This window comes from Pelophylax lessonae, assembly GCF_965119305.1.
Source record: "Pelophylax lessonae genome assembly, chromosome: 3".
In the NCBI taxonomy this organism is placed as follows: Eukaryota; Metazoa; Chordata; class Amphibia; order Anura; family Ranidae; genus Pelophylax; species Pelophylax lessonae.
The window spans coordinates 468,289,677-468,317,542 of NC_138770.1; the positions used below are offsets into that span (position 1 = coordinate 468,289,677).

Here is a 27,866-nt window from a genome sequence, read left to right on the forward strand (position 1 = left end):
CTTTCCTTGCCCTTTCCTCTCCCTTTTCTCTCTTTTCTCCCTCTTTTATCTTTACACTCTCTCTCCCCAACCCTTCTTCATTTGTGAAATATAGTCTCAGTGTTTGGACCCTTACCCAGATCCTACACAGACTATCTTTCTTTATTTAATTATTTTACTTCTTTACACAGCCTGTTTTTTTCTGCAAAAGAAAACGTGTAATATAATGATGATAATTTGGTAGATTTTAGCACAAGAACAGGTCCAAAATAGTGGAAAGGAACATAATCCACAAGAACCATTTAAAGCCCATTATATTGTTATTATATTGTTGAAAACTACCAAAAGGAATATTAGTAATTCTTCCTAAATCTGATGTTTGAAAAAATTGTAGGGAAATTACAAAAATTCACTCATCCCAATTTACAGATTTTACAGCACACCAGAAGCATAATGCTTCATAAATGTGATAGAGAACAGCTGGTAAATAGACACTCAAACAGAGACATACAGGTTTCAGTATGCCATTTCCTAAATATGTTTATAAATAGGTCCCTTTCTGAATCGATTTCAGTTTGTAATAAACAATTATTAATGTCTAAACTGAAGTTTAATCAGTTAACCTTTATGATTCTGTAATTTGTATTACGATATTTTAACCCCTTGGCGCCGGCCACATGCAAATATGCGGCCTCTTGGCGCCAAGCAGCCACATAATTGTGTTCATTAGTGCAAATGCAGCTGTGCCGAGAGCGTGCGCCCTGCGCACTTCCGGCACAATTACCAGCAGCTAACGGAAAGCTCACGATCGTTGCTTGCGATCGGAATCTTTCTGATTATATAACACCCATGACAGCCTATCACGGCGGTCACATGTTCATAAACCGCACCCCGCCATCCTAAACACCTTAAAGGGCCAGGAGGTGCTGGCGGCAAGAGATTAAATAATGTGGACTTAAACGGGGTTTCTCTTTTCAGAATAAAAGGAAGCATTTTCCAATGCCATTTCTAGCCCATCCATCCCACTGTGCTTTTCTCTCACGTCCCTTATTCACAGGAGGTTTAAAATCTCATCAGTTTATTTGAATATTTGAAATGATTTTCAGATTCCATTATTTCCTGTAGATGGGTTCAGCATTCACTTCCAGTAGGCCATCTCCCAGAAGCCTTCACTTCCTTGTTGCATCACAGAAGAGTTTGTGATAGGGTGTGTTTACCAATCTGGACCACACCTCCCTCATTACAATACCACCTTCCACCTACTTTCTATACAATCTGATTGTACAATCTGCTTTGGATCTCCCATCAGCTATGTAGTATAATGACCTGTCTGATTTGATACAAATTTAATGGGTTGTTCAGGTGTGTCTTCCTATTCCATAGTTCAGGTAACTCTAAAGAAAATTGTACAATCAGAATGAATAGTGAATGGCCATCTACAAGTACATAGGAGGGAGTGGGAGGAGATACTCTGTTGTCAGGCCTCGTTCATATCGCTAAGTAGCGAAAACTCACATTCCCACATGCGTTTGTTTTGAGTGTTTTGGAGCATTTTCACTCGTCCGCATAGGGCAGCCCATTCACTTGATCACAACAATCGCTCCAGAGAAGCTCAAGAACTTTTCTTGGAGCGGAGCATGGTGCGTTACCGCAGTTCTTGATGCGTTTGCCGCACTTGGGGAGCCTTAAACATGCAATGACAATACAAACACTGCATTTATGAAACGCATGGCAAAACACGCATTTTCTGTGCAGTTTGTCATGCATTCGGAAACACACAGATGTAAATGGAGCCTCATTGTTCTTGTGTAAATGCACCAATTTTACTATCAGGCCCCATTCAGACCTAGAATAGTGGGGGGGGGCTGGGAGCGCATGTTTTTTGGCTCATTTTTACAGTGGCACACATAGGGCAGCCTGTTCATTTCAATGGGCTGCACTACATGTGGCAAATCAGCTCATGGGATAGTTTGGCATGATATGGGTTGCATGTTTTTTTACTGCTTGTTTTGTTGTATTTGTCACTGTTTTTTTTCATGTGGCAAAATATGTGTTTGCTTCTGTGTTTGGTGTGCTGTTAACAATTAGGCCCCATGCACACGGGGCGTTAGAAAAAACGTGCGTCAAAGTTAGTTCTGACGCCGGAAAAAGCAGCTGTAAAAACGTGCTTTCAGTAGCTTTTTCCATTGGCGTTATTGCACGTTTTGCCACGTTGCTTTTAGCAGCGTTTTGTTCTGCCTCCATTCAAAATCAATGGTTCCCTATGGGAGCCTATTGATTTGAATGGAAGTCGCACTGCAAGTCAGATCCGACTTGCGGTGCGACTTGCTGAGAATCTTGAGGGGGAACTCCATGCCAAAATGGGAAAAAAACGGCGTGGGGGTCCCCCCCAGGTTCCAAACCAGGCCCTTCAGGTCTGGTATGGAGTTTGAGGGTAGCCCCACGCCGAAAAAATGGCGTGGGGTCCCCCCCAAATCCATACCAGACCCTTATCCGAGCATGCAGCCCGGCAGGCCAGGAAAGGGGAGGGGACGAGCGAGAAGCCCCACCCCCCTGGACCACACCAGGCCACATGCCCTAAACATGGGGGTTGTTGGTGCTTTGGGGCAGGGGGGGGCTCTGCACCCCCCACCTCAAAGCACCTTGCCCCCATGTTGATGGGGACAAGGGCCTCTTCCCGACAACCCTGGCCGGTGGTTGTGGGGGTCTGCGGGCAGAGGGGGCTCATCGGAATCTGGAAGCCCCCTTTAACAAGGGGGGCCCCCCAGATCCCGGACCCCCTCCCTATGTGAATGGGTATGGGGTACACTGTACCCCTACCCATTCACCCCATAAGAAGCAGTGTATGTAAATAACGACAGAAGTTTTTTAAAGTTTATCAAAAATCTTCATCTGTTCTTCTCTTCTCTAGTCTTCTCCCTCTCCTGGTCTTCTCCCTCTCCTGGTCTTCTGCTCTTTTGCTGTCCGCTCTTCAGCTCTTTTGCTCTCGGCTCTTCTCTTCTCTTCTTTTTCTTCTTCTTCTTCTTCCTTCTTCCTCCGGTCCTCCTCCGACGATGTCTCCGATGATTATGCCGGTCTCCGGTCTCTGCAGCTTGTTATATAGCCATTGTGGGCGTGGCCCCCGATGATGTCACTGGGAGGCCCCGCCCCTTACTCCACAGATGACGTCATCTGTGACATAAGGGGGCGGGGCCTTCCGGTGATGTCACCGAGCGGTCACGCCCCTAATCCGACTTGCGGTGCGACTTCCATTCAAATCAATAGGCTCCCATAGGGAACCATTGATTTTGAATGGAAGAAAAAAAACGTATAACGTGGCTTAACGCACGTTATAAAGAAAGAAAGCTTTTATTTTTTAGAAAAACAAAAGGTGAACTTAGCTAAGGTAAGGCCTTGTTTTGAAAATCAAAGAAAGCTTTTATTTTTTTTAGAAAAACAAAAGGTGAACTTAGCCTTTAAAAATGTGTTTGACAGATTTTTAGGTTTTATTTTCTAGCTTTCCATGCATTCATTTTCTTTACTTTTTTTTACTTTTTTGATCACCTGTTCCAATCTCAACTTGTGTTCTAGATTGCACTTTTGCCTGCTCTCCTTCATTTTACAATTAGTTGCAACAATCTGCTGTTGCTTGTGAAGTGAAACTGGAGCCTTAAGTGGGGTACACACTATAAGAAAATCGGAACGACCGTCTGATTTACCTCGTTGTTTCACGGCAAATCAGAACCGATGAACGAAACAAAGACTTTTTCTTGTTGTTTATTGTTTCTGATTATGCGCAGTTGTTTTTTCTGATTTTTCTTGTACAAAAAAAAATAAAAAATTGTACGAAAACAGTACACATTAAACAAAACTCGTTAGTTTTTTCCATACGAGAAAAATTTTGGAGTTTGCCCCTTTGAGAATTTTCATACAAAAATTCAGAATCAGCTGTGGAAAGTTGTGTACACACTATACGAAAATTCTTTGGACGAAAATGTTTGCCCGATTTTCTTATAGTGTATACTAGCCTTTAGACTGTGAGGAGTCTTGGCAGAAAACAAAACACCCAAACCCCAATGACTACAATTGTCTCCAAATGAATTTGTACAATATCACTGTGGCAAACCAAACAAATAATTGGTAGGACATTTTTTTTTTGTCATTTTTTAAAAAGTTTATTTTTTTTACAGTATGTATATTTTTTGGAACATCAGCAAAAGTGATTACAACATGTATTAAGCATAACGTATTACAATACAAAAGAAGTAACTAGAACTCACAAAATACAAAACAGTCATGATACATACAATATTTTTATATTTTTTGAAATCCAAGCACCTTGAGGCCCCCATCCCCTAATCTGTCTGTTCTGAAAAATCACCAGAACTATTAACGGTGTGTTTTATGTTTGGATTATTCTACCATACTACCATTTTACTGCATCACAGAAGACCTCTTTCCATATTGATATACTTACCGTATAAGCTTTACAAAATATAGAATTTATCAACATATTGCCATACTATTGGATAGTCAGGATCCCATGTGAATATTGTACGCAGGCAAGCCTGGAATAATCCGCGGTAATTCCTCAGTTCACCTTGGCCTTGTTATACAAGGTAATTAGGAATTAGCTTGGAATTTTAGTTATCAGAATCAGTAAGCTTAGGTACCTTTAATTTAGCATAGCTCTAAATTTTCACTACATATTTCATGACAAGTCCAACAAGATCTCTCCACTAGTAACCAATAAATTAACTAAAACTATTTTATCAATCATTTTTAATACATGCAAGGGTCAGAAAAGAACTTGAAACATTTTAATCTTGAAATATTTTTTTTTTTAGATATAATGTAAAAAGTACCTGAGATCTGCCTAAAGGGATATTAAAGTCAACTTTTTAAAAGATTTTTCACATGATGGGAAAATCACTTACAATGAATGCTGCTCCTTGATGCTCTCAGGTTTTTCCTACCTGAAATAATGGGTCCACTGAATGCTGGAACTAATATTTGGTTCTAGTGTGGCTCCCTTCCTTTGCAGGATCCCTCTAGAGTAGTGATCGACCGATATCAGTTTTTCGTTGCCGATACCGATATTTTGGCCAATGCATATTGGTATCGGTCAATATGGGCCGATATTTTCGTACAAAAAAAAAACTTTTTTTTTTAATTTGATAGGTACCTTTGTGGAGGGATCTGGGGGTCTAAAATACCCCAAACCCCTCCCCTGCATGTAAAAGCATTCAAAACGCCAAGTTTAGCTGTTTTAAATGCTGTAATTTTTTTTAACCTGGGTCCAGGCAGTACCCGGAAGTGATGTCACTCATAACATCACTTCCAGGTTTTGCATGGAGACCCGATCAGAGCCGAATGCGGCTTTGATCAGGTCTTTGGCGGCCATGCAGGCTGGTTGCCCGGGTCTCCCGGTGGGATGGGAGACCCGGGCAAGCCGCAGAAGGCGGCGGAGGGGGGGGACGTCCCCTCCCGCTCCTTGTAATGACAGCTGAGCGTCTTCTCAGCTGCATCGGTTGTCATTACAAGACAGCTGACCGTCGACTATGGATGCCGGTACCGGGGTGATGCCTCTAGCTGCAGGCATCACTCCGGTACAAGCACTTTCCCGAAATATTGGCAATATTGGTCATCTTGTTGGCCGATTCCGATATATAGGGGAAAAGTGCATATCGGCCCTCGATATATCGGCTTTGCCGATAATCGGTCGATCTCTAGAGCCACCCTTTCATGCATGCTCCCATGATTGGCATAGAGGTTGATGTGTTGACAGCCCAAGATAAGAAAAAAGAACACAAGGGACTGCCAAACCTTTATGAATACCTCGGCATGTATGCTTGCCAGAGCAAGGCATGATGAGACATACAGTTCCAAAAATGTACTGCATGGAATACAGATTGTTATTTATGTTCGCTCACCTTTTAAAAGTTGGGGAAGATGACAGAGCAAGCTTAATGCCAAAGGTTCAGAAATAGCTGATTTGCACCTATGAACTTTTTAAAAGAAAATATTTTATGTCCTATGGGCAACTGAGCAAAACATATGTAATTAGGCTTTTGCAATGCTTTAAAGCTAAATGCATGCCAAGTACAATAAACAATTATTACAGCAACCACTCACTCCTGCTCATGCTAGGCAACAAATTGTAGTAAATAGAGGCTAGGGATAGATTACAGGCATCAATTTCAGGCAATACGTGAGCTACTAATGTAAGTCAGTACACTGTACAACTGTATTAAAGTCAGGAAGTTTGCTCTGGTATGCCTAATCTTAGCGCTGTGTAATCCCCAGCAGAATAAACTCACACTCCTCTATACAGGACTAATAGAATCTCACTAAATCTGGTGTTCTAAAATCTCCTGCACCATTAAACACAATTTTAAAGTGGTTCTAAAGGTTGAAAGTTTTTTTACTTTCATGCATTCTATGTATGAAGGTAAAAAACCTTCTGTATGCAACTCCCCCTGCAGCCCCCTCTAATACTTACCCGAGCCCAATCCCGACCCAGCAGTGTGCAAGAGAGATACTGCTGTTCCGGGTCTCTGCCCTCTCATTGATTATTGGCTCCGGCTGCTATTATTCACAGCAAGTGAGGAGGGAGAGAGGACCGGGCCAAGCCCCATTCTGTGTGTCTAATGGACAGCAGAGAGGAGCTGATTGCTATGGGGGCACTTGAAGAAGAGGAGGAGCAAGGAGCACCGGCGGGGAACCCAGGAAGAGGAGGATTGGGGCTGCTCTGTGCAAAAACATTGCATAGGATGTTTGTTATTTAAAAAAAAAAGTGAATGCTGCCGATGCTGTGCCTCAGCCAATCAGGAGGAAGAGTCTCAGATGGCTGAGACACTCGTGGATATCACTGGAAAAAGAAGGACTTCAGTTAAGTGCACAGCGTGCAGATCCGTTACCACAGGTGTCGCTTCATTGCCATGCCAATGTTCTGAAATGCAAAGTATCAGTTTATGGTTTTCCTATGACAAGTAGGTCTGTGTTAGCAGCATAGATCCTTGGAACTTTTCTGGACCTTGTGAGGTTAGGTTCTTAAAGGGACCAGATCCGGGCAGGTTATAGCCTATACACACAGGGACACCATCCAGAGCTGACCAGACCACCCAGGGAAACCGAGGGCTGGGACCTGAGGAGTGGGAGAGCCAAGTATTACACACAGGCTTGTTACCCCTGTAGGGGTAGTCACCTCTGGTAAGTGTGGTCCTGGGAGTGCAGGGAGCACCGTTTGACCACCTCATTAAGCACCCCTATGGATTTTTAAAGGCACCTGCACTGAAGTCACCTTGAATATAGCATTTTCGGCACTTTAAGAACTGATTTTAGGATTTAAAAATACCCTAAGGATATTCATTGGATTGTCACGTATATATTGGACAATTTTTTCCCTGCTGAACTTTTGTTATGGCACTTTAGGTCCCCCGCATTACATATATTTTGGAATTTTTCCCTGCTGATTTTATACTGTGAATCCTGTAGGATTTCCTTCTATCCATTAGAGGATTTGTACTAAGAACGAATGTCTTGAATACCTGTGTTTAATATTTTATGCAATTTTTATAGCATTTAGCATTTTATTATATCTTCATTCATTTTCCCTGTCACCTTATTATTTTATCACATATATATTTTATATTTGTGGAAACTATTGAGCACTTTATCACTTTTTGCACAGTTTAAGCACTCTGTCAGTGTTTTGATGTGTATGCGATTTTGGTGAATCGCATTATATCCAATAGTATTCTTTTTCAATCTTTTTTGCACACTTTATTGGATTCATTGCCTAGTATTCTAATTTGTGTAATACCTTTTATGTGGTTTATCTCACCACAATGGATTCTGCACTACTTCACCACTTTATCTACAGGCACTGTCTAGCTTGAGCTATATTTATAACTCTTTTCACTTTTTAAGAAAGCTGAGCCCTAGTTTTGGGGCTATTTTTTTTCTTTCTCTTTTGCACAGTCACTTTCAGCTTTTTAGCCCATTTTCAGGAAATTCTAATTCCTTCTAATTTATCACTTAGTCACTTTCAGGGTCTTAACCCCCTGGTTCAGCACGTGTTTACCTCATTTTATTGATATTTTTAAGATATATCCTGCTATTTGATTCATATTTATTGCATATATTGGTTTTATAGGCAGCGCCATCTACCTCCCCTCCGTCCTTATCAGATGAGCTTTTAACCACCTGACAATCGCCCACAATATATATATACATCATTACTTTGTCCTTAAATACTATTGTTATGGCAGCAAGCTAGCAGCCATAACCTTGATATTTTTTATACTGTGGGCGATTCTGTGCCTACTAAAAGTGGTCCCGGTGGCAGATTTGCAGCGGGATCACTTTTAGAGGCAGCGGGAGAGGTGCCGCCACCGATTCTCGGTTAGCCTGTAACCGATCCGATCCATTCCATGGCTGGGCATGAAGCCGAGCAAGCCCCCACTCAAAGCAAGATAGCCCCCACTTGGCTCTATGCCCTAGGAGAACCTGAGCAACATCCGACATCACTTCCACCTTTTGGCTTTAAAAGGATGATTTTTTCTCTTCTCTTAAAGGCAAAATTACTTTTTTTTCTGGATTTAAAAGTAAATGAGACATCTGAAGTCTTTTTGATGCCAGATCTCTCAATAAAAAGGACCTGTCATGCTTATTTCTATTACAAGGGATATTAACATTCCTTGTAATAGGAATAAAAGTGATACAAATAAAATAAATAAAAAAAATGTGAAGCGCCCTGTGCTTCCGTGGTCGCGCGCAGAAGCGAATGCATACGTAATTGTCAAAAGTATTGACTTGGTATGCTGACACCTTAAGAGTTCCCTTCACACAGATGAGGCTTTATTGATGGGCATTAATGGGGACTGATCAGGCTGCATTGATGGGAACAGGTGAGGTTGCATTCATAGGCACAGGTGAGGTTGCATTGATAGGCACTGGTAAGGGGGCATTGTTGGGCACTGATGAGGCTGCATTGTTGGGCACAGGTGAGGTTTCATTGATGGGCACTGGTGAAGCTGCATTCATGGGCACTGGTGAGGCTGCATTCATAGGCACTGATCAGGCTGTACTGATGGGCACTGGTGAAGTTTCACTGATGGGCACTGATGAGGCAGCACGGATAAGCTTCACTGATGATGCTGCACTGATGGGCACTGATAGGCTACATTGATGGGCACTGATAAGGCTGCACTGATAAAGTTGTTATTAATATTTTTTTTTGTAACTTCTGCATTCATGCAAAAACATTTAACAGTGTCATTTTATGAGATCATTTATGAGGGTGTATTTAGGGGCAGAATTTGGGGCAGGGTAGGGCAACTGATGGCGAAAAACCCTTAACGCCTGTCTAGTAGCTCAGGACTTGAAGTTCTGAGCCCTGTATTTGTACACTGAACAAAATTATAAACTTAACACTTTTGTTTTTGCCCCCAATTTTCATGAACTGAACTCAAAGATCTAAGACTTTTTCTATGTACACAAAAGGCCTAATCCTCTCAAATATTTTTCACAAATCTGTCTAAATCTGTGTTAGTGAGCACTTCTCCTTTGCCGAGATAATCCATCCACCTCACAGGTGTGACATATCAAGATGCTGGTAAGACAGCATGATTATTGCACAGGTGTGCTTTAGGCTGGCCACAATAAAAGGCCACTCTAAAATGTGCAGTGTATTTACTGTCTCCACAAGAAATCTATCTCCTCTAGTCCTCCCACCTCCTCCTCGGCCAATGGCATGGTTTTTGCCTTTTGGCCAATCAGGAAGCGGGTCTCGGACCCTCTTCCTGATTGGCCAGGAGGATGATCCGAGTGACAATAGCGAATTTTCATTCGCTATTGTCACACAATGGGTCGGCTCGGGGCGCACTGCTCTGCGCCCGGGGTCCTCCCTTTTCTGAAGCCTATTAGAGCCTCTGGCTCTAATCAGGTGACTCATAAAAAAAACCCCCATTGAACTCCATGCGTCTGGCGCCCCGCATGTAGATTAAGGGGCCGGACGCATTGATACGGGGGGGGCACACCTGCGCACCGGTCGCCAATGGATGAATACCTTCTACCGAGCACATCTGCAGCAATCATGCACTCTAACAATCTTTGCACCAACCCTTTATTAATTTATTTTACTGTGTGTTGTGTTCCTGGCCCCTTGCTGTCACTATCAATTTTCTTGAGCAGTTTCTTCAAGTTTCTTGATTTTCCGATTCTTATACCTATTGTAAGGGATTAGCTCGGTGGTAGGCGTATGGGTGACCCCTTTGGGGGGGGTCGGCACACAGGGAGATAGCCGAGGAGTGGTTGAAAACAATAGTTTGGTTTATTAGGTCAATTTCTTCAAACAAGTGCATGCAGCAAAAACAGCAAAATAAAATAAAAGACAAAATAAATCCTTGCCTCTGTGGGCGGCTACCTACTCACTCTGGAACCTACCTAAGAAGTCCTCCCAACCTACTGTTGGGCCGACACTGCTGATCCTACAGCAGACACTCAAATGTCCATTTGTTTTCTTTTCACATATAAACATTGTCCATTGAACATGTCCCTTTGTTTTCTTTCACACAGAAACACTTCGTCTTCTCACCTTTGAGACGTCTTCACTCGTTTTTACCCTCCTGAGCGCACACCGCTTCAGGAGGTCTTCCCCATGCTCACTCAGCTTTCAGGGGGCACACAGGACTGTCCTCTACCCACATGGCGTCAGGATGCAGCCGTTTGTCTGCCTTCCTCTCCCAGCCCACACGGCGACAGGAGGCAGCAATCAATAGGACTTTCTCTGAACAAATTATAGAGCCTTAACTCCCTCATTCTGAACAGGTGAAGGCCTTTCAACTTCCTGCTGGCTAGCTCTGTAGCCAACACCCTATAGTATCAGTGAACTTTCTAAATCAGGTGGAAATGTATCTCCTTCCTGTGACTACATTCCCAGATTTACCTGACTTCCTGTCACATACCCCCCCCTCTTGTTTCAACCCTAGGGTTGGGACACAGATTTCCAGGCACGCATGTGTCAAGCACTGCTGACTCACTAATAAGCCTCCTATTATCCTCAAGCTTCCGGATGAAACTGTTTTGTCATCTTCATTGACGGATTTCTCATAAATGCCACACAGTTTGTCTCTCATCTCATATACACATTCTTCAACTGCATTTTTGGCATCATTTTGCTCCTCGTTTCTGTCATCTTCATTGACAGCTTTCTCATAAATGTCAGACAGCTTGTCCCTCATAACCGTCTGTCCAATCCACCATGGAGGACCGTGATCCATAGGTAACTCAATTTTGCTAGTCTTAAAGTCTTCAACATTCTTAAGACGCCTCTCTCTGCAATCAACAAATGATTTCCACAACACTTTGAGAACCTCTGCTTCACTTAGCTTTGTTCCAAGAACTGTCTGTACTTTATCAACTTTCCTTCCATCATCATATGGGTCAAAGGCAACAACACAGTTGAACCCAGCGATCTGGGTGGTATCCATTATAGACCTCCTCTCTGCATCAGTGAAGAAGCATGGAACTGCAACACATTCTTTTACAGGTTTCTTCAATGCACTTTCTGCTGAACTATTTGACCGCTCAAAGTCACCTAGTTCCTTTTCCTATCTGAATTCCACATGGAATGCATCTCAAGATCACGATCAAACTTCTGCCACCCGTCTTTCACCAGTTCCATTTTGGAAACACTCCCTGAAAGGCACTTATTCATTTGCTTCACGTTTTCACCAACAGCCTTAGTTTTCTCCACTAGGTGGCGTTTGCTTTTTTCTCCCAGATTTATATCACTTGCTTTAGTTTTCTCCGCTTTAGTTTTCTCCACTAGGTTTTCAGCCTGAACTGAGAAATCATCACATTTCTTACACAACTCTTTTGTTTGCTGAAGCTCTAATGATACATTTTCCAATGCTTGAAGTTTTTGAAGGAACGGTTTATTCCAAAGGGGTGATTCAAGCCACGTGTCATCACATTTCTGAGGCTCACTCAGGACAGACCCCAAAACACTGATCCTTTTAAAAACTGCATCAGGCACACTATCCCCTCTTTGGGACAGATCCTCTGTTGCCTGGAATTCCTCTTCCAGTTCCTGCAACGGAATCTTCATCTCTTCTACTTGCTGTTCTAAGGCTCGCTTAGACTTTTCTAGCTCCTGAACGCTTTTCACAACATCATCCTTGGAGCTGACCAATTCTTCCATTTCTGTACGCAGCTGTTTGTTAACACTTTCTAGTTCAGCCTTACACTCTAGAGCTTCCTCCAAAGAGCGAGCCAAGAACAGGGCTTTGCTCTCGTTATCACGCACCTCCGTTTCTGCACGGGCGCGTTCTTCTGCATATTTTGCAGACACAGTCTTCTCTTCACCAAGCATCTGATCAAACTTCTTTTTCACATCTTCAACACACTGTAATGAACCAACGCTTTCTTCCATGCGTTTTTTCATATCCGCTATCTGAGCTTGCAATGTTGCGACTTGCTCTGATAGGTTTTTCTTTGCTTCCGCCTCCTCTTTTAATTGTTCCAGGAAGCCATTTTTCTCATCTTCCATTTGTTTGAGCTTTGTGCTAAAACTCAGCCTTTGACACCTCTCTTCCTGTAAGAGTTCCTGCGTGTCTTGCAGCTGCGATTCCAAGATAGAAAAATCTTCCGCAATTTCTCTAGATTTGCTGTCTGCTTGAGAAAGCCGATTTGTGACACTGTCCAACTCAACCTGCAATCGGTTTGCCTTCTCTGACAGCTTAGCACACAATCGGTCACCTTCTGACACCTTGACTTGCGATTCCAGAAGCTGTGCCTCTACTTTTTCCCTCTTATGTTCACAATCTCCTTTTACCTGCATAAGAGCCTTCACCTCATTGGCTAGTTTCTGGGAATGAGACTGTAATTCTGCCACACAGGCTTCTTTCTCCTTTAACTGCTGCTGGAAACGTTGGGCTTCACCTTTCCAACTTTCACAGTCTGCACGTAATTCGTCTACCACATTGCTCAAAGTGGTGAGCTCATACACAGTACTCAGTAATTTAGCCTCTCTTTCACTTTTCTCGTTGTCGCTGAGAGACAATGTCGTTTTCAGAGCGACATTCTGTTCCTGCGACTCCTGCAGGTCTATTTTTGTAACTTCCAAACACTGAAGACTTTTTTCCAGCTGATTACGCAACTCCAACATTTCACACATGCTTTGCTTCTGCAAAGTCTGAATTTCACTTTCCTTTTCCATGAGGATGGTATCTTTCTCCATTATAGTCTCTCTGCGTTTTTGCAACTCGACCAAAAGAAGAGCAGTGGATTCTTCCCACTGTGACACATGAGACTTGAGTAGTTCATTCGTTTCCTGCAAGTTTCTATGCTCCATCTTAACCACTCTACTACCGCTCACAGTAATACTACTGCGGCAGAGTGGCTCGTTCCCGTCCAGTCACGTAGTATTAACGTGACTGGACTCCTCCCCTTCTGGGCGGTGCTTGCGCGCCGCCGGAGGCTCGCTCCCGCTGTTTTCATTCACAGCGGGAGTCGGGCCAGGGGAGGAGCAGCGGCGATCGCCGCTGCTCTTACCCGATCGTCGGGGATCGAGTCTGGAGATCCGCCCGCTGTGTGTAAACACAGCGGGCGGATCTCCATAGTGACAGGGAGTGACAGATCGGACTGTTCAGCATAGCTGGACATCCGATCTGTCCATGAATCACATAGTCACCTCCCCCCCTACACGTCAGTAAGCACCAGGCATACATTAACCCCTCCCTCTCCAATAAAATTAACCCCTTCCCTGCCAGTGTCATTTTTACAGTAACAGTGCATATATATAGCACTGATTACTGCAGTAATGTCACTGGTACCCCCAAAAGTGTCAAAAATGTCAGTCAGGGGTCCGGTCTGTCCGCCGCAATGTCGCAGTCCCGCAAAAAAAATCGCAGATCGCCGCCATTACGCGTTAAAAAAAAAACACCAAAAATGACAGAAATCTTTCCCTTTGTTAGTAAACGCAATAACTTTTGCGCAAACCAATCAAAATACGCTTATTGCGATTTTTTTTACCAAACATATGTAGCATAAAACAAATTGGCCAAAAACTTTTAAAAAAATTGGTTTTTACATCTTTTTTGGGGGGAATTTCATATAAAAAAATGTGAAAAATATTGTTATTTTTTCAAAATAAACGCTCTTTTTTTGTTTATAGCGCAAAAAGTAAAAATCGCACAGGTGATCAAATACCACCAAAAGAAAGCTCTGTTTGTGGGAAAAAAAGGACGTAAATTTCGTTTGGGTACGGCGTCGTACGACCGCGCAATTGTCAGTTGAAGTCGCACAGCGCCGAATCGCAAAAAGTGGCCTGGACGGAAGACAGCAAAATCCTCCGGTTGTAAAGTGGTTAAGCAATTCCACGGCTTGTTCCTTTTCTTCCATTTTCCGTTGCAAGGCATCCAACTCAGCCCTGCACACATACTCGGTTTTCTCCAAACCGATGGTCTCCATTGGCTGCTGGCGTCTCTGTTTCCAGCCTGCCATGCTCTCTTGATGAGCCTTTTGTTGAGCTGCAAAGCTCCGCTGAAAATCTGCATTTGCCTGCTGTTGAGCTGCATTTGCCTGTTGTTGAGCTGTATTTGATATAATCAGTTGTTTCAACATCTCCTCCATTTTGATTTTACTTTTCATCTGAGCACACTGCGTCTCCATAGCAGTTTCATCAGTGTTGCTAGGGACAACACCCTTCCTCTTTAGTAGACTCTCTTTAGGCATGGATGGGGCTGGTTCAGACGGTAACATCCCCTCCATCCACAGAATCCGGTCTCTCATTTCATCTATCTTTGCATTCTTCAGGCGTTTTGAACGCCCCATCTTCAATAACTCCACAAACAAATTTTTCACAGTCCAGCAAACAATTTTCAGACCACTGTCTCTTCAACACATGTAGTTTTTCTCTCTCTTGCAAGATCTCTTTTCCTGCACACACAGTTTGTGCAGTCACTTGCACCAGACACAACAAAGTTCATCAAATAATTTTGAGACCGCTGTCTCTTTAAAACACTTTTTTTTTTCTGTCAGGATCTTCTCTCCTGCACACATAGATTGTGCAATCTCATGCACCAGATAAAGTTCATCAAACATTTGCACTTCCTTGCAGGGATCTCTGCTTATGCCCACTGCATACCTCCACCATATGTAAGGGATTAGCTCGGTGGTAGGCGTATGGGTGACCCCTTTGGGGGGGGTCGGCACACAGGGAGATAGCCGAGGAGTGGTTGAAAACAATAGTTTGGTTTATTAGGTCAATTTCTTCAAACAAGTGCATGCAGCAAAAACAGCAAAATAAAATAAAAGACAAAATAAATCCTTGCCTCTGTGGGCGGCTACCTACTCACTCTGGAACCTACCTAAGAAGTCCTCCCAACCTACTGTTGGGCCGACACTGCTGATCCTACAGCAGACACTCAAATGTCCATTTGTTTTCTTTTCACATATAAACATTGTCCATTGAACATGTCCCTTTGTTTTCTTTCACACAGAAACACTTCGTCTTCTCACCTTTGAGACGTCTTCACTCGTTTTTACCCTCCTGAGCGCACACCGCTTCAGGAGGTCTTCCCCATGCTCACTCAGCTTTCAGGGGGCACACAGGACTGTCCTCTACCCACATGGCGTCAGGATGCAGCCGTTTGTCTGCCTTCCTCTCCCAGCCCACACGGCGACAGGAGGCAGCAATCAATAGGACTTTCTCTGAACAAATTATAGAGCCTTAACTCCCTCATTCTGAACAGGTGAAGGCATTTCAACTTCCTGCTGGCTAGCTCTGTAGCCAACACCCTATAGTATCAGTGAACTTTCTAAATCAGGTGGAAATGTATCTCCTTCCTGTGACTACATTCCCAGATTTACCTGACTTCCTGTCACACTATCTATAGGAGCTCCAATGTCACAGGAGTCAATGTGTTCACCCGTGCATGATTTCCAAAGGGACTAACAGCATTATGAGCCACTTCCTCTGTCTAAAGAACTATTACATGAGACAGCAAGGTAACAAAACAGCATGTGAAGCGCAGAATCAAAAATGAAGTCCAACCTGGGAATGATTCAAAATCTGTATCAGAAAGTAAACATACAAAACACAGGGAGTGATACACAGCAATGCTGAACAATGAACCTGTGAAAGGAAGGAGCTGTCCTTTTAGACATTTTTTTTAGATGAGACATAGATGAGGACAAGACTTATGGTACAATGTCATAAGCACTCCAAATAAATGCATTTCACGTTATTATGAAGACGGCGTCAGGAGTCATAAGAAACAGTAAGGGCCAATCTTCGTATTACACAAGAAATTGTGAGATTGGTGGATTGAAGACAATGCCATCTACCACAGAATTAAGAAAATTAGCAAAGTCCTGGATTACATCTTGGGCACCTGTCCAAATCACAAAGATCTCATCTATATAGCAAATCCAAGTATCGCATTCAAAAAATATCGTCAAGGAAGACGTAGTTTTCCCTAATGATATCCAATGGACAGATTCACATAGAGGGCTGCTTACTGTTGTACTCCTTATTTGGATACAATATTGTTTCTTGGAGTAAAGTGGTTTTTGTCTATGACCAAAGATTGATTGCCATACTCCATTTCTGATGATTACTTGCTGTTTTTTGGCAGCATTATTGCATCATTAAGATAAAAGGGTGTTACACAGGTTGCTATGGGTCTTACCAGGGTATACATGTGCATACTTATTGTTACTATGTCACCTTAAGGAAGGGACCCTGTGAGGCCCTGGAACATCAGTTTCCTATGACTTACGGGACACTGTCTTCAAAATAAATATGTGATATGCACAGTGCTGTATCTTGGCCTAGGCCAAAAAGGCCCAGGCCTAGGGCAGCACTTTTCAGGGGGGGCAGCAAAAAAGCTGCCCCCCCGCACGCAAAAAACAGCCCTGATCCCGGGTTCCACGCGAAAAGGGTCCCCGCCAGCTTGTGCTACACTTTTAGTATAGTGCCAGTCTTATGGGGCGAATTGGGCAGGGTCCAGGAGGCAAGTCCGTCTGGCACTCCCCAAAAAGTGGTCACACTGCTACCTGCCAGTATGATAATACCGGCCGGTGAGGACATTCAGACAGACCGCAGCCCGTCAACCACACTTAATACAAATGGCCTGATGGCTGCCAATGATAATAAGTGTGGCACTGCAGCCTAATGCTCCACTGATGGGACTGTACTGAAAGCCACTGATGAGGCCACACTGATATGCTGCACTAATGAGGCTGCACTGATGGGCAGTAATGAGACTGCACTGATGAGCACTGATAAGGCTGCACTGATAGGCAGTAATGAGGCTGCAATGATGAGCACTGAGAAGGCTGCATTCATGGTCACTGATGAATCTGAACTTATGGGAACTGATGAGGCTGCACTTATGGGCACTGATAGACTGTGGTTGTGGTCTGTGGTTTACAGGTGACAGGATGGGTGTGGCCTTTACAGGAAGGGGTGGGTCATATTTAAATTAGGGGGTACCCAAGCTTAGTCAGGCCTAGGGCAGCACAAAACCTAAATACATCACTGGATATGCATTTAATTTGAGTAGCGGTGAGTTGGTATCTTCACATCTAGTTCTGGCATATCACAATCCATACCAATAACTTTGAGCATCCACCAGTTATTTAAAGCGGAGTTCCACTGGTTTTTGTGTTTATTAAAAGTTAGTAGCTACAAAAAGTGTAGCTACTGAGTTTTAATAAACACGCACTCACCTGTCCCACAGTCCAGCGATGCGCCCGGCGGGAGCCTCGGTTCTCTCCCTCTTCTCCCTGCGGCACCGAAATCACTACTGTGGGCACCCAGCTGTGACAGCTTGCGGCTTCACAGCCAGGTGCGCACTGCACATGCGCGAGTCGCACTAAGCGTCCTGAGTGGACAGGCAATCTTCTAGGACCTGTGACGTGTCCCAGAAGATTGCAGGGAGGGAGAGAGGAGAACTTCCGCTCGAGCCGCCTAGACGGCCCAAGCAGAAGTGGGAGCGGGTACCTGTCAAAACTGATGTAGCACCCTCCTAGAAAGGTGCTAGGAAAAAGCATTTATGTGCTCCATCTGCTTATCAGGGGAGCCTGATCTATTAGTTATGCCTGTTACATGTGTCGAGGTGTGAGTCACTTGGTCTGAGGGATTGTCCCCACTGTATCATGTTGGACAGTGGAGGAAACCTATCCTGTGACACACAGGCTTTTGTGGCAGTCCCAGTGGGAGGGCACCACAGCAGTGCATCCTAGGATTGACCATGAAAACTGCGAGCACATGTGACAGGGCATCTTTGGCAGGAAGCAGAATCCCAGGAGGAGGGCGACGGATGTCTTTCCTCCTGCATGCTGAGGAAAGTGGACACAGGCAGTCGGCCTAGTGAGTCAGGTGTGGAGCTGAGCCCTAGAGGTCCTGGAGAAGCTGACAGTGGAGTTGCAGGAAGAGCCACCTGGAAAAAACTGTGTCCGTGAGTACCAGGGGGCTTGCCAAGGGGTCTGCCCAGGAAGGGGGACCACTCCAGTGAGGTCAGTGGACAGAGGGTCAGCACACACAGTAAGAGTGTAAAGGGGGTGCCAAGTAGAACCCTGCAGAGTGTAAAGGGGTTGACAAGTAGAGCCCTGAAGAGTAATCTACCAAGTAGTTCATCTTTCAAATACTTCACTTCAGTGGCAAGGTGAAGCAGCGGCCTTGCCGCATTCAACATAGCTAGAAGTCCTCAAGTTTGTGCATAATTTACCAAGTTGGAGTATCCCACTCATCCCTTCTCCCATCGCATCATAAAATAAAAACAAAAACCAAATCCCCTGGACTGTTTACTGACTGAGCCAAGGATCTAGAGTCTTAAGAATTCACAAGTTGTTGCTATGGGTAACCCAGGGGAACCCATTTTCAGCAGCTCCCATGGGAGTAGTGCTACACTATGTACACCCACCCCCCCACCCCCCCAAAAAAAAACAAATGATATGCCAAATGTGGCATGTCAGGGGGCGAGGAGGCTTTAAAGCGGAAGTTCTACTTTTTGAAGGTCAAGTTTTATGAGGAGTGTAGCGGCTATGTGAACTTCACATGACAAAAGAGGGCAGAAACAAACACAGACAGGTGATAATGAAGGTTTAGAAGCAGGTAAGAAGCAGTTAAAACAAGGTTGTGAATTGAGACCCTGGTTTATTTATAGTCTAGTCACAAGCAACCATTCTATGTCAGAATATCTAGCAAAGCAACACTACAGAGAACTGGAAAGCGGCACTGAGCTGAGAAAATTTATGTTATCCATGGACTTAAAATACATTCAAGGTCACATTATTAAAATAACACATGCATAGGAGCCATCTTAAATTACCCTTATAATCAGAGTGCTACAAACCTTGTTTTTCAAATTCTTCAAACAAATTGAGGCTTGTGATGCTTGGTCCAGTAAATATGATATAGTTTTTTCCAGGAGCACTTTGACACAAGTTTTTGGCTACCATGCTGTGCAGTTGTGGTTTAAACTTTAATGTGTCAATGCCATCACTACCACTTCCTTCTCTCAGATGAACATAAATCTGTAGATGAAAATGAAATGCATTACTATTTTTACCAATGTTCATGTGACAGCAAATTACGATCACAATAAAATACTAATTCTTCTAAAAAATAAAACGTACTTTGCGCTTATGTTATTAATTTCATAAAGTAAAGCATAAAAAATATTCTTCCCATACTCTTCAAAGCTTTAACTATTAAAAAGCCTACACAAAAAGTGTTTAAGTACAGCAAAAAAAAAAAAAGAATTTTTGTACTTACCGTAAAATCCATTTCTCTGAGTTCATTGACGGACACAACTCTCTATTATTCACAACCACAGGGTTATACTGCCCCCTAAAGGAGTAGGACATTAGGCAAAATAAAGACGCTACGCCTATAAGCAGTCCTAGGTGGTATACATCCCCCCTCTGCTATAGGCCTTCAGTGTAGTAACAAGTAGTGTCAGAAGTATTAAAACTCCATAGAGGGTTGGTTGCTGTGTCCATCAATGTCCATTTTACGGTAAGTACAAACATCCTATTGTCTCTTTCCTTTATTGAAGGACACAGCTTCATTTTTTCTGAACAACAGGGATGTCCCCAAGTAGTACCAAACATGAGGGGTGGGACAACAAATAAATCCAAAGGCTAAACAAAATAGCCAACCAGGTAAATAGGAGCTCATCAAAAAACAACTGGAGCCCAACCTGAACAATACACCCCCAAAAAGGGAACAGACCCCTATAAACTTTGCAGCCAAATAAAGCTGCCGCAGATGCCAACAAATACACCTTGTAGAATTTAGTGAATTTAGTGAAAGTTCTATGTAAATGATTACCCAACAACAAATGATTTAAGTAAAAAAATGCAAAGCAGATAGATTTGCAAAGACCTTGACATAACAGTGTATCTCAGTTAAACTGCTTTACACAATCCTCATTACTTGTACAAACAGTCCTAAATTAGGAAAGTAACCTTACATAGGAACTATTTAAGTACTTGGCTGTAAGGATGCCTTACGTAGCCTTAAATATATTCAAACATTTTTACAAATGGCAAATGTTAAAGCAAAACAGCAAAATACACTGAGGAAAAATGCATATGTTAAACCCAACTGCAGCTTGCAGCTTCTTACATCACAGTCCTTCCACCCTATTTTATTTTTAAAAAAATCCCTAAATACACTTCTTGTTCACCATAAATGGTTGGCAGTCCTTAGTGCAGCACTGAAGGATGTCATGTGATGATGTACAAGCGGTGTTCAGTGCAGCAGTACTATGACCTAAGGCCATTGTGATGTCACACATGTAATTCTTAGTGACTATAGAACTATGTTATCTACATTTAGAGACCAAAGATGGATAGCAAAATCATCTCAGACCCTAGTAATTTGTAAAAACAAATTCTTCCATTCTTCCAAGACTTTAGGTGGATTTAAAGATCTTTAACCAGTTCAACTCTAGAGCAAATTCTTTTTTTTTTTTTTTTGTACACATGTAAAAATCTTAATTTTTGGCAAAAAATGGCTGCACCGTGCCATCTGCTCTATTAAAGTGATTGGCGGCTATACAGTCTCTGCATCACTTTCACTTTGACGTTGGCTAAAGAAAATCCACACAAACTGATGGCTACTACTGCCATCAAACTTGTGATTAAGGCTTCACTGTTTGGACGTAGGTAGACTAAAATTTGTATTTGAAATGTATGCGCCATTGTAATGAGAAAATGATAGGGAACTGAGGGTAAATATATAATCTCTGGAGGAAGGTTCATGGGGTGGGGCTGGGTCGCAGAGTGGCATGCTGCACCTGCTGTAAACTCATCTTTTGCCAGAGCTGTGGACGAGCGGTTACAGCGGTAAGTTGTGGAAGGAAAGGGGTGTGCAGAGAGGAGCTGTAGACAAGGGGTGCAGAGGTAGACTGTGGAGGGAAGGACAAAGGTAAGCTGTGGATGGTTGGGTGCAGAGGTAAGCTGTGGACAGGGGTTCCACATGTGAGTAATATAAATTGCTTTTTTGGAGAGTTTGCTAGAGAAAAGTTTTTTTACTGAGGAAGATTTTTACTTAGTGGGGCGGGACAGCACAGCATACAGAGTTCAGTGGTCAACAGTATGTAATGCCATGGTTGGGATTTTGTAACATACCATGTACATTACATACTTCTGTACATTTCCACCCATACTGCTTCAGACTCCTCACACTCTCCATCAACTAGATCCTCTTTAACATTCACTTTGAGATCACTTCTCACATAGAGACAGACACCACCACCCCTCTGTTTTTCCCTGTCTTTCCAAAAGATAGTATAGCCAAGAATATTAATAGCCCAGTCATGTGAAGAATGAAGCCAAGATTCAGCAATACCAAATGAATCAGTTTTCCTTGTGCACCAGAGCTTCCAACTCACCTATTTAGCTTGGCAGACTTCTGGCATTGGTGAACAAACAATTGAATTCATTGTCACATTTTGCACACTTATTTTGCATATTTTTTATTTTGGTACAAATAGTACCATTTCCAATGGTTGTTTGTAACATGGGAACCTTCTTATCCTCTGCCTAACTCTCCCCCCATCTTTCCCCATTCCGCCCACCAATAGAGGCTGACCCCGTCTGACCTGTCTGCCCCATTATAATCTAATAAACCCTCCCCCCTCCTCCTAGTTTAAATACTCCTCCAGCCTTCCCATAAACCTCTCCCCTAGTACAACAGATCCCCTTCTATTTAGGGGAAAACCATCTCTAGCATATAGGTTACACCCCAATGAAAAGTGAGCCCAGTGCTCTAAAAACCCAAACCCTCTTTCTTACACCAGGTCTTTAGACATTGCATTCAGCTCTCTAATCTCCCCCTGACTTTCCTGTGTTGCGCAATTTTTCAGAGAATATCACCTTGGAGGTCCTTCCTTCAACTTGCAGCCTAGTTCAATAAATTGGTTCTTAAGGTACAGCCAGTGTATACCTCATTGTCTCTTCCACGTTCGGGAGTGCTGGTACTGCGGAGTACCGTTAATTGGAGCTGGGTATTACAGGCTGTACTGGACAAAGGTGGCCAATATGGGAATTCTGTGATGCCGTTCTTGTTGGTCGTGTTGAAAATTGTCTCACAATGCATTGACAGGTTGTCTCCTACTATTGTTCTGTATGAGAGTCACTCTGGAGTACTGTTGGACACGACAGAAGTCTGTGTAGAAGTGCCAGAGGGCACAAGTATATGTGATGTGGTAGGGGTTCTCAATCCAAAGGAGAAATTATGCAAGGATGGTTTAGTGTCAGGACAGTTGCTAGGAGGAGGACATATGCCAGTGAAGTGGGTGGATAGTGAAGTTGCTATGGTAGACAACCACTCTGCTTTGTGCGATTCCTCTCCAGGCACTGCCTTGCATAACACTGGTGAAATGAGTTGTGATAACTGTGTGGATAGTTCTGACAATGAAAAGTGCAAGGCACTGGTAAATGTTGTTGATTTAGTTACCTTGGGGAAACAAGCGGGGCTAATGTTAGAAGGTAAAAAAGTGGCCGTATATAGAACACAGAGAGGGACTAACATAACCCAAATAAAAGTGCCCACACTTATGGTTAAAAAGGTGTTTAAAAATATGACCTCTTCAGAGGTAAAGAGAAAAGTCCTTGGTAAGTTCCCTAGGGCTAAGGTGTTTAGTGTGGTCCCAAAGAAAAGGTGTCACTTTTGGCTGCCAACAGGAAGGCAAGGTCTTGTCCTGCAACGCCACCTTTCTCTTGTACCTCATCAGGGAGCCAGCTATTTCTTCCAGGTTCTTGCAGCCAACCCCCTGATGATACACCCTGTGCATGCACGTGTTCTAGATTGCCCAAAGCCCGGTCAGAAGCCTGAATTGAGAAGGATGGAAGCGCAGACTTCTTTAACAAAAAGCATGACGGTTCCTTGTGCCATTAGGGGTTGAGCCACAGACACTGATTCCCCGGAGATTATATGACAAATGTCTGAGAAATTATGAGTCTAATGGAAGCTGCCCTCACACAGCCGTTCCTCCCTGTCCTATGATTTCAACTACATGCTCCATGCCTATGGAGGTCTGGTAAGCAGCCTTTTTAGAGCACATAGTTGGGTGTTGTGTGCCATCATCTCACATGATCTTCGGTGACGGAATCTTTTGTTTATGGTCTTTTGACTGTTTTCAGATACCAATTCACTCAGTGCTGCTTGTTTGGACTTATATTATATTTTTTCTGCCATCAACAGAATGTTGCTAGCTGCTTAAGAGTGATATATTGTAGTTCCTAAAGACATAGCGTGGATGCCATTTGTGTTTTTGGAAACACACTCATAAAAAGTCATGGGGATACAGGGAAAGTCACCTGATAAGACAGGGTTTGGCCCTTGTGGGTGATAGCTGGCACAGAGGTGCCAAGTTAAAGAAGGTAGGCTGGTGTGTTACGCCCCCCTCGGGGGTTCGAAATAGGGAGGAGGATATGTGGCAGAGCGTTTCCCTGTCAGGGTTTAGGTAGGAGGAGGTTGTGACCCAGAATTCTCAACCAAACGGGTTGAGGGGCTCCAGGAAGCTTGTGACATGAAGAGGAAATTGGCTTTTCAGTTTTCTGGGTTATTTTGGGACCTGGGGCCTGGAGATTTCTAAGTGATCTGGGTGGGATGAAATCTTCAATCCTGGGTCCAGGTATTCAGAACAGCCAGCAAAATAAATTGGTCAGGTGTGTGCTGGGCTTCTGGTAGTAATCGGACCATGGTTCTGAGCTCCACCCTAGCAGACAGGAGGTCTGGCCCAGGAGTCAGGAGGGCTCTATATGAGAGTCAGTGCAGCCAGAGGCTGTTAGCTGTGTGCACCAAGTTGGTCAGTAAACAGTCTGTAGGAGACAGGCAATGGCCTGGAATGTAAGGCCAGAGCAGCAGTACTGCAAGTGCAAGCCAGAATGACTGAATGTTGTTTCTGTTGAAGAAAGGCTGAAAACCCCTGCGAGGGAAACTTATTTTGTGGTTCTGAATTTTCTTTTAATAAAATGGGCAATAAAAGCCCTTAAAAAGAAGACAAACGAGTGGCAGTGTCCTTAAATGCTCTACCTTTGATGCTAGTTCTCACATTAGGAAAAAGCTTTTTTTCACTGAAATAAATCAGATTGAGGTGGTGTACTGTATACAAGCTACTTCTAAAATAAAAAAATTCCATAGCCGAATATTTGCTGTCAGAGAATACTGTTTTAGTAGCTGTCCTTTAATATTGTGCTGTTCCTTAATGCTGAGTATAGATTTAACACATTATCCAAACCTGTAATTGTAAATGTTTTAAATAGGACAGGATTTGGAACATTTGAGGTGCTAGCTATACTTTATCTCTTTTTTAGGAACAGCCTGGATTTTGAAGAGTTCACATGTTCATGACTGTGCTAGCACCGAAGGTGAAAGAAGCAGTGCTTCCATGTGAAGATTTTCTGGGACTTTGAAGGAGGCAAAAAGACATGACCCAAAGCAGGATTTTTTGGGTGGTGAAGCTCTAATGCATCTCTCTGGCATTCACTCATAGCCACTACCCTTCCCTTTACACAGAAGTGACATTCAAAATGATGTTTGCATCTGCTTCAATCAAATACTGAATTTAAATATTTAAAAATAAAATACTGAATATCTAAAGTATAACAGAACTAGAAAAATTCTTGTGAATCTAGGGTAAGCAGATGGCAGAAGGGCTGGGGAAATCATTGAAAAGCTTAGAAAGCATGATTAGGAAGTTAAGCTTTATAAAACCCATTCCACATTACAGGAACATACGACTTCATTTCCTAATATCATGAATTCTCATCATTTAGCGCAAACTATATCAGGTTTATATAACCTTTCACTTTTCAATGTATCTAAAATAATCTCTTTTGTTTTCTGCTGCACTGACCTACATACCAAAACATGACAAAGTCATTTAAATAAAAGAGCTTACAGAATTGCGTATTCTGCTGCAAAGCAACATAAGAGCTCCTGAGTACTATCAGATATATTTTAAATAGGGCACATTTTCTCTGACCAGTATATGTGCCTGAAAACAGGACATATGTATGAAACTATAAAAATAAAATATTTTACCAGTCATAGTTCAGGGGTAGGAAGATTGTATTGATTATGGCTAAATCAACAAGACACAACAACAACACAGCTGTACATTTTTACATATGTGAAATTAGAGGTCTTCATAAACAATTTCTTCATTTAAATAAAAACTTGCTTCAGTAACATTGAAGATTTTAATTGTGTCAGATTGTATTTTGTGTTTGTTTGTGCTACATGCTCATTCCCAAAAAGCCACTTCACAGAGTATGTACAGGTGCATCTCAAAAAATTAGAATATCATCACAAAGGTCATTTATTTTAGTCATCAATTCAAAAACTGAAACTTTCTTCTGGACAACTGTCAAGTCTCTTCTGGACAACTGTCAAGTCAGTAGTCTTCCCCACTATTATGTAACCTACTGAACCAACACTCAGGAGTTCCCACGATGTCAGCAATCTCCTGCAGGATGATGCCATTCGGTGAAATGCACTGAGGTTAAGTACAGTGGCATCACTTCCTGTTTTGTCACGTCCGGCTTGAGGAACACAGGTGGAACCCATGCTGGCACGGAGCGGCGATTCCAAACAAAACAGGTGATTCTGGTGGGTGCCGCTAATAAGCACAAGCACATGTGAGTTTTTACTGATTGTTTTTACCTTTTAGCTCAATAAAAAACGATATTACGTGATTATTCGTTTGTATTTTATATTTTCAGAATTCTGGGAGTTAAACCTCTGCTGCTGATTGGACACCCATCCATGCTGCCATCAAACCCAGGAGGCAATATAGTGTTTTTGGCTGATTCACACTGAAGGGCATTTAAGTTGGCCTTGGAGAAAAGGGAGTCTATTAAAAGTGGTGGGGGTCCTGGTAGCCCTCAGCTATCTGGTGAGTGGCCCATTTGAAAATAGGTGGAGGAGCACTTATAAGGAGCACCTACTGTATATATAAGAGGAATACAGAGCACATATAACACGGGGTGATTGGAAGAATTTGGATTGCTATGGACAATGTTGAAAATTGAAACTGAGCATTATGTTTTTTTGGAATTATTTTGAGTTTGTATATCAATTTTTTGAGTTCACCTAATTTTTTCTTGCACCAAAACATAGCATAATAGGAGTTCATGGTTGATCTAAATCCATTCTTAACAGCGCCTCAACCACTACTCCTACACCTAAGATATTCCTATTGGTTTGTTTGGATGAGGAACTATTTTTACCTGAGACACTAGTACCTATCAATAGATTAGTGGTTATAGCGCATAAGCTTATTGGCAAAGTCATTGTCACCCACTCCTCCGTCATTTGAGGAATGGCGTCTTCAGGTAAATTATACCCTCCTGAAAGAACAACAGTTTTACCGAGATAGGGACACACCGCATACATTTTACAAACTGTGGGAGCCATGGCTAGCGGCGCCTGGTCTAGCTCCATTTTCACTGGTCTCTTTCAGATTGCTGCAAAGTGGATAATCCTGTTGGTGTGATGCAAATAATTTAGGCGTATATTGTTGGGTATTAGCTCAACTTTAAAAGACTCTAAAGATACACACGATAAGAAATTCGGAAGGGAAAATTCGTCCGACGACCAATCTGCCGATTTTCGGATTGTTAGTATGGTGCTTTCGACAGCCGACTCCGACTTTTCGGCTGACAAAATCCTGATGTGCAGGCTATAAAATTTTTGTCCTCCGTCAACACATGTCCAATTTTCGTCTCATTAGTACAGATTTAGATGGGGAAAAATCTTATGAGCAAAACTAGGCATGCTCAGAGACGAAAGAACACATACAAAGCAATCCAACACATGACATCACTTCTGAAGTAGAATTCTGTCATACGGGAAAATTCATATGAAAATAAACTCTTCACTTTCAACATCAGACTAGCATGCCACAAAAAACGGACAACAGATCGTTCGATAATCTGATTGTGTGTACGGGGCTTTACTCAGCAGTTAGGTAGAAGTAAGCTGCCTAATACAATCAATAGATGACTGCTCAAACGCTGAGATGGGACATCCTGGTTTATATAGCCAGTGGAGTTAGAGATACTTGAAGCATTATAGTCATGGTGTGACAGTCATGATGTTAACTAACATATGCTAGTATGCAACCCTATACATATACTCTCTATACTAGTCTATATTCGATTGTATGAGTAGGATTATGCTAATGTAGGGTTGGAAGTCTACATGTCTGTACAATGTATTAGCATGTGAATTGTCAGTTGGTGTATTTTACACCATTATTCTCTTGTTTTATTTGTTTGTTTTTCTTTATGTTTGTTTGGTTGTATGTATGCAAAAAAAAATTCAATAAAAACTATTGTTTAAAAAAAAAAAAAAAACCTACTGAACCAGACAG

The 27,866-nt window shown here is 42.7% G+C and overlaps 1 protein-coding gene across 1 annotated transcript in view; it reads right to left on the bottom strand.

The window, feature by feature from the left end:
* The window catches only part of PGBD5 (piggyBac transposable element derived 5), a 203,554-nt gene that overhangs the window by 35,224 nt on the left and 140,464 nt on the right, over positions 1–27,866 (bottom strand). The window contains exon 4 of the mRNA XM_082251819.1: positions 19,329–19,509. Within this exon, the coding sequence (XP_082107945.1) occupies positions 19,329–19,509 (181 nt within the window). The remainder of the gene's footprint in view (positions 1–19,328; positions 19,510–27,866) is intronic.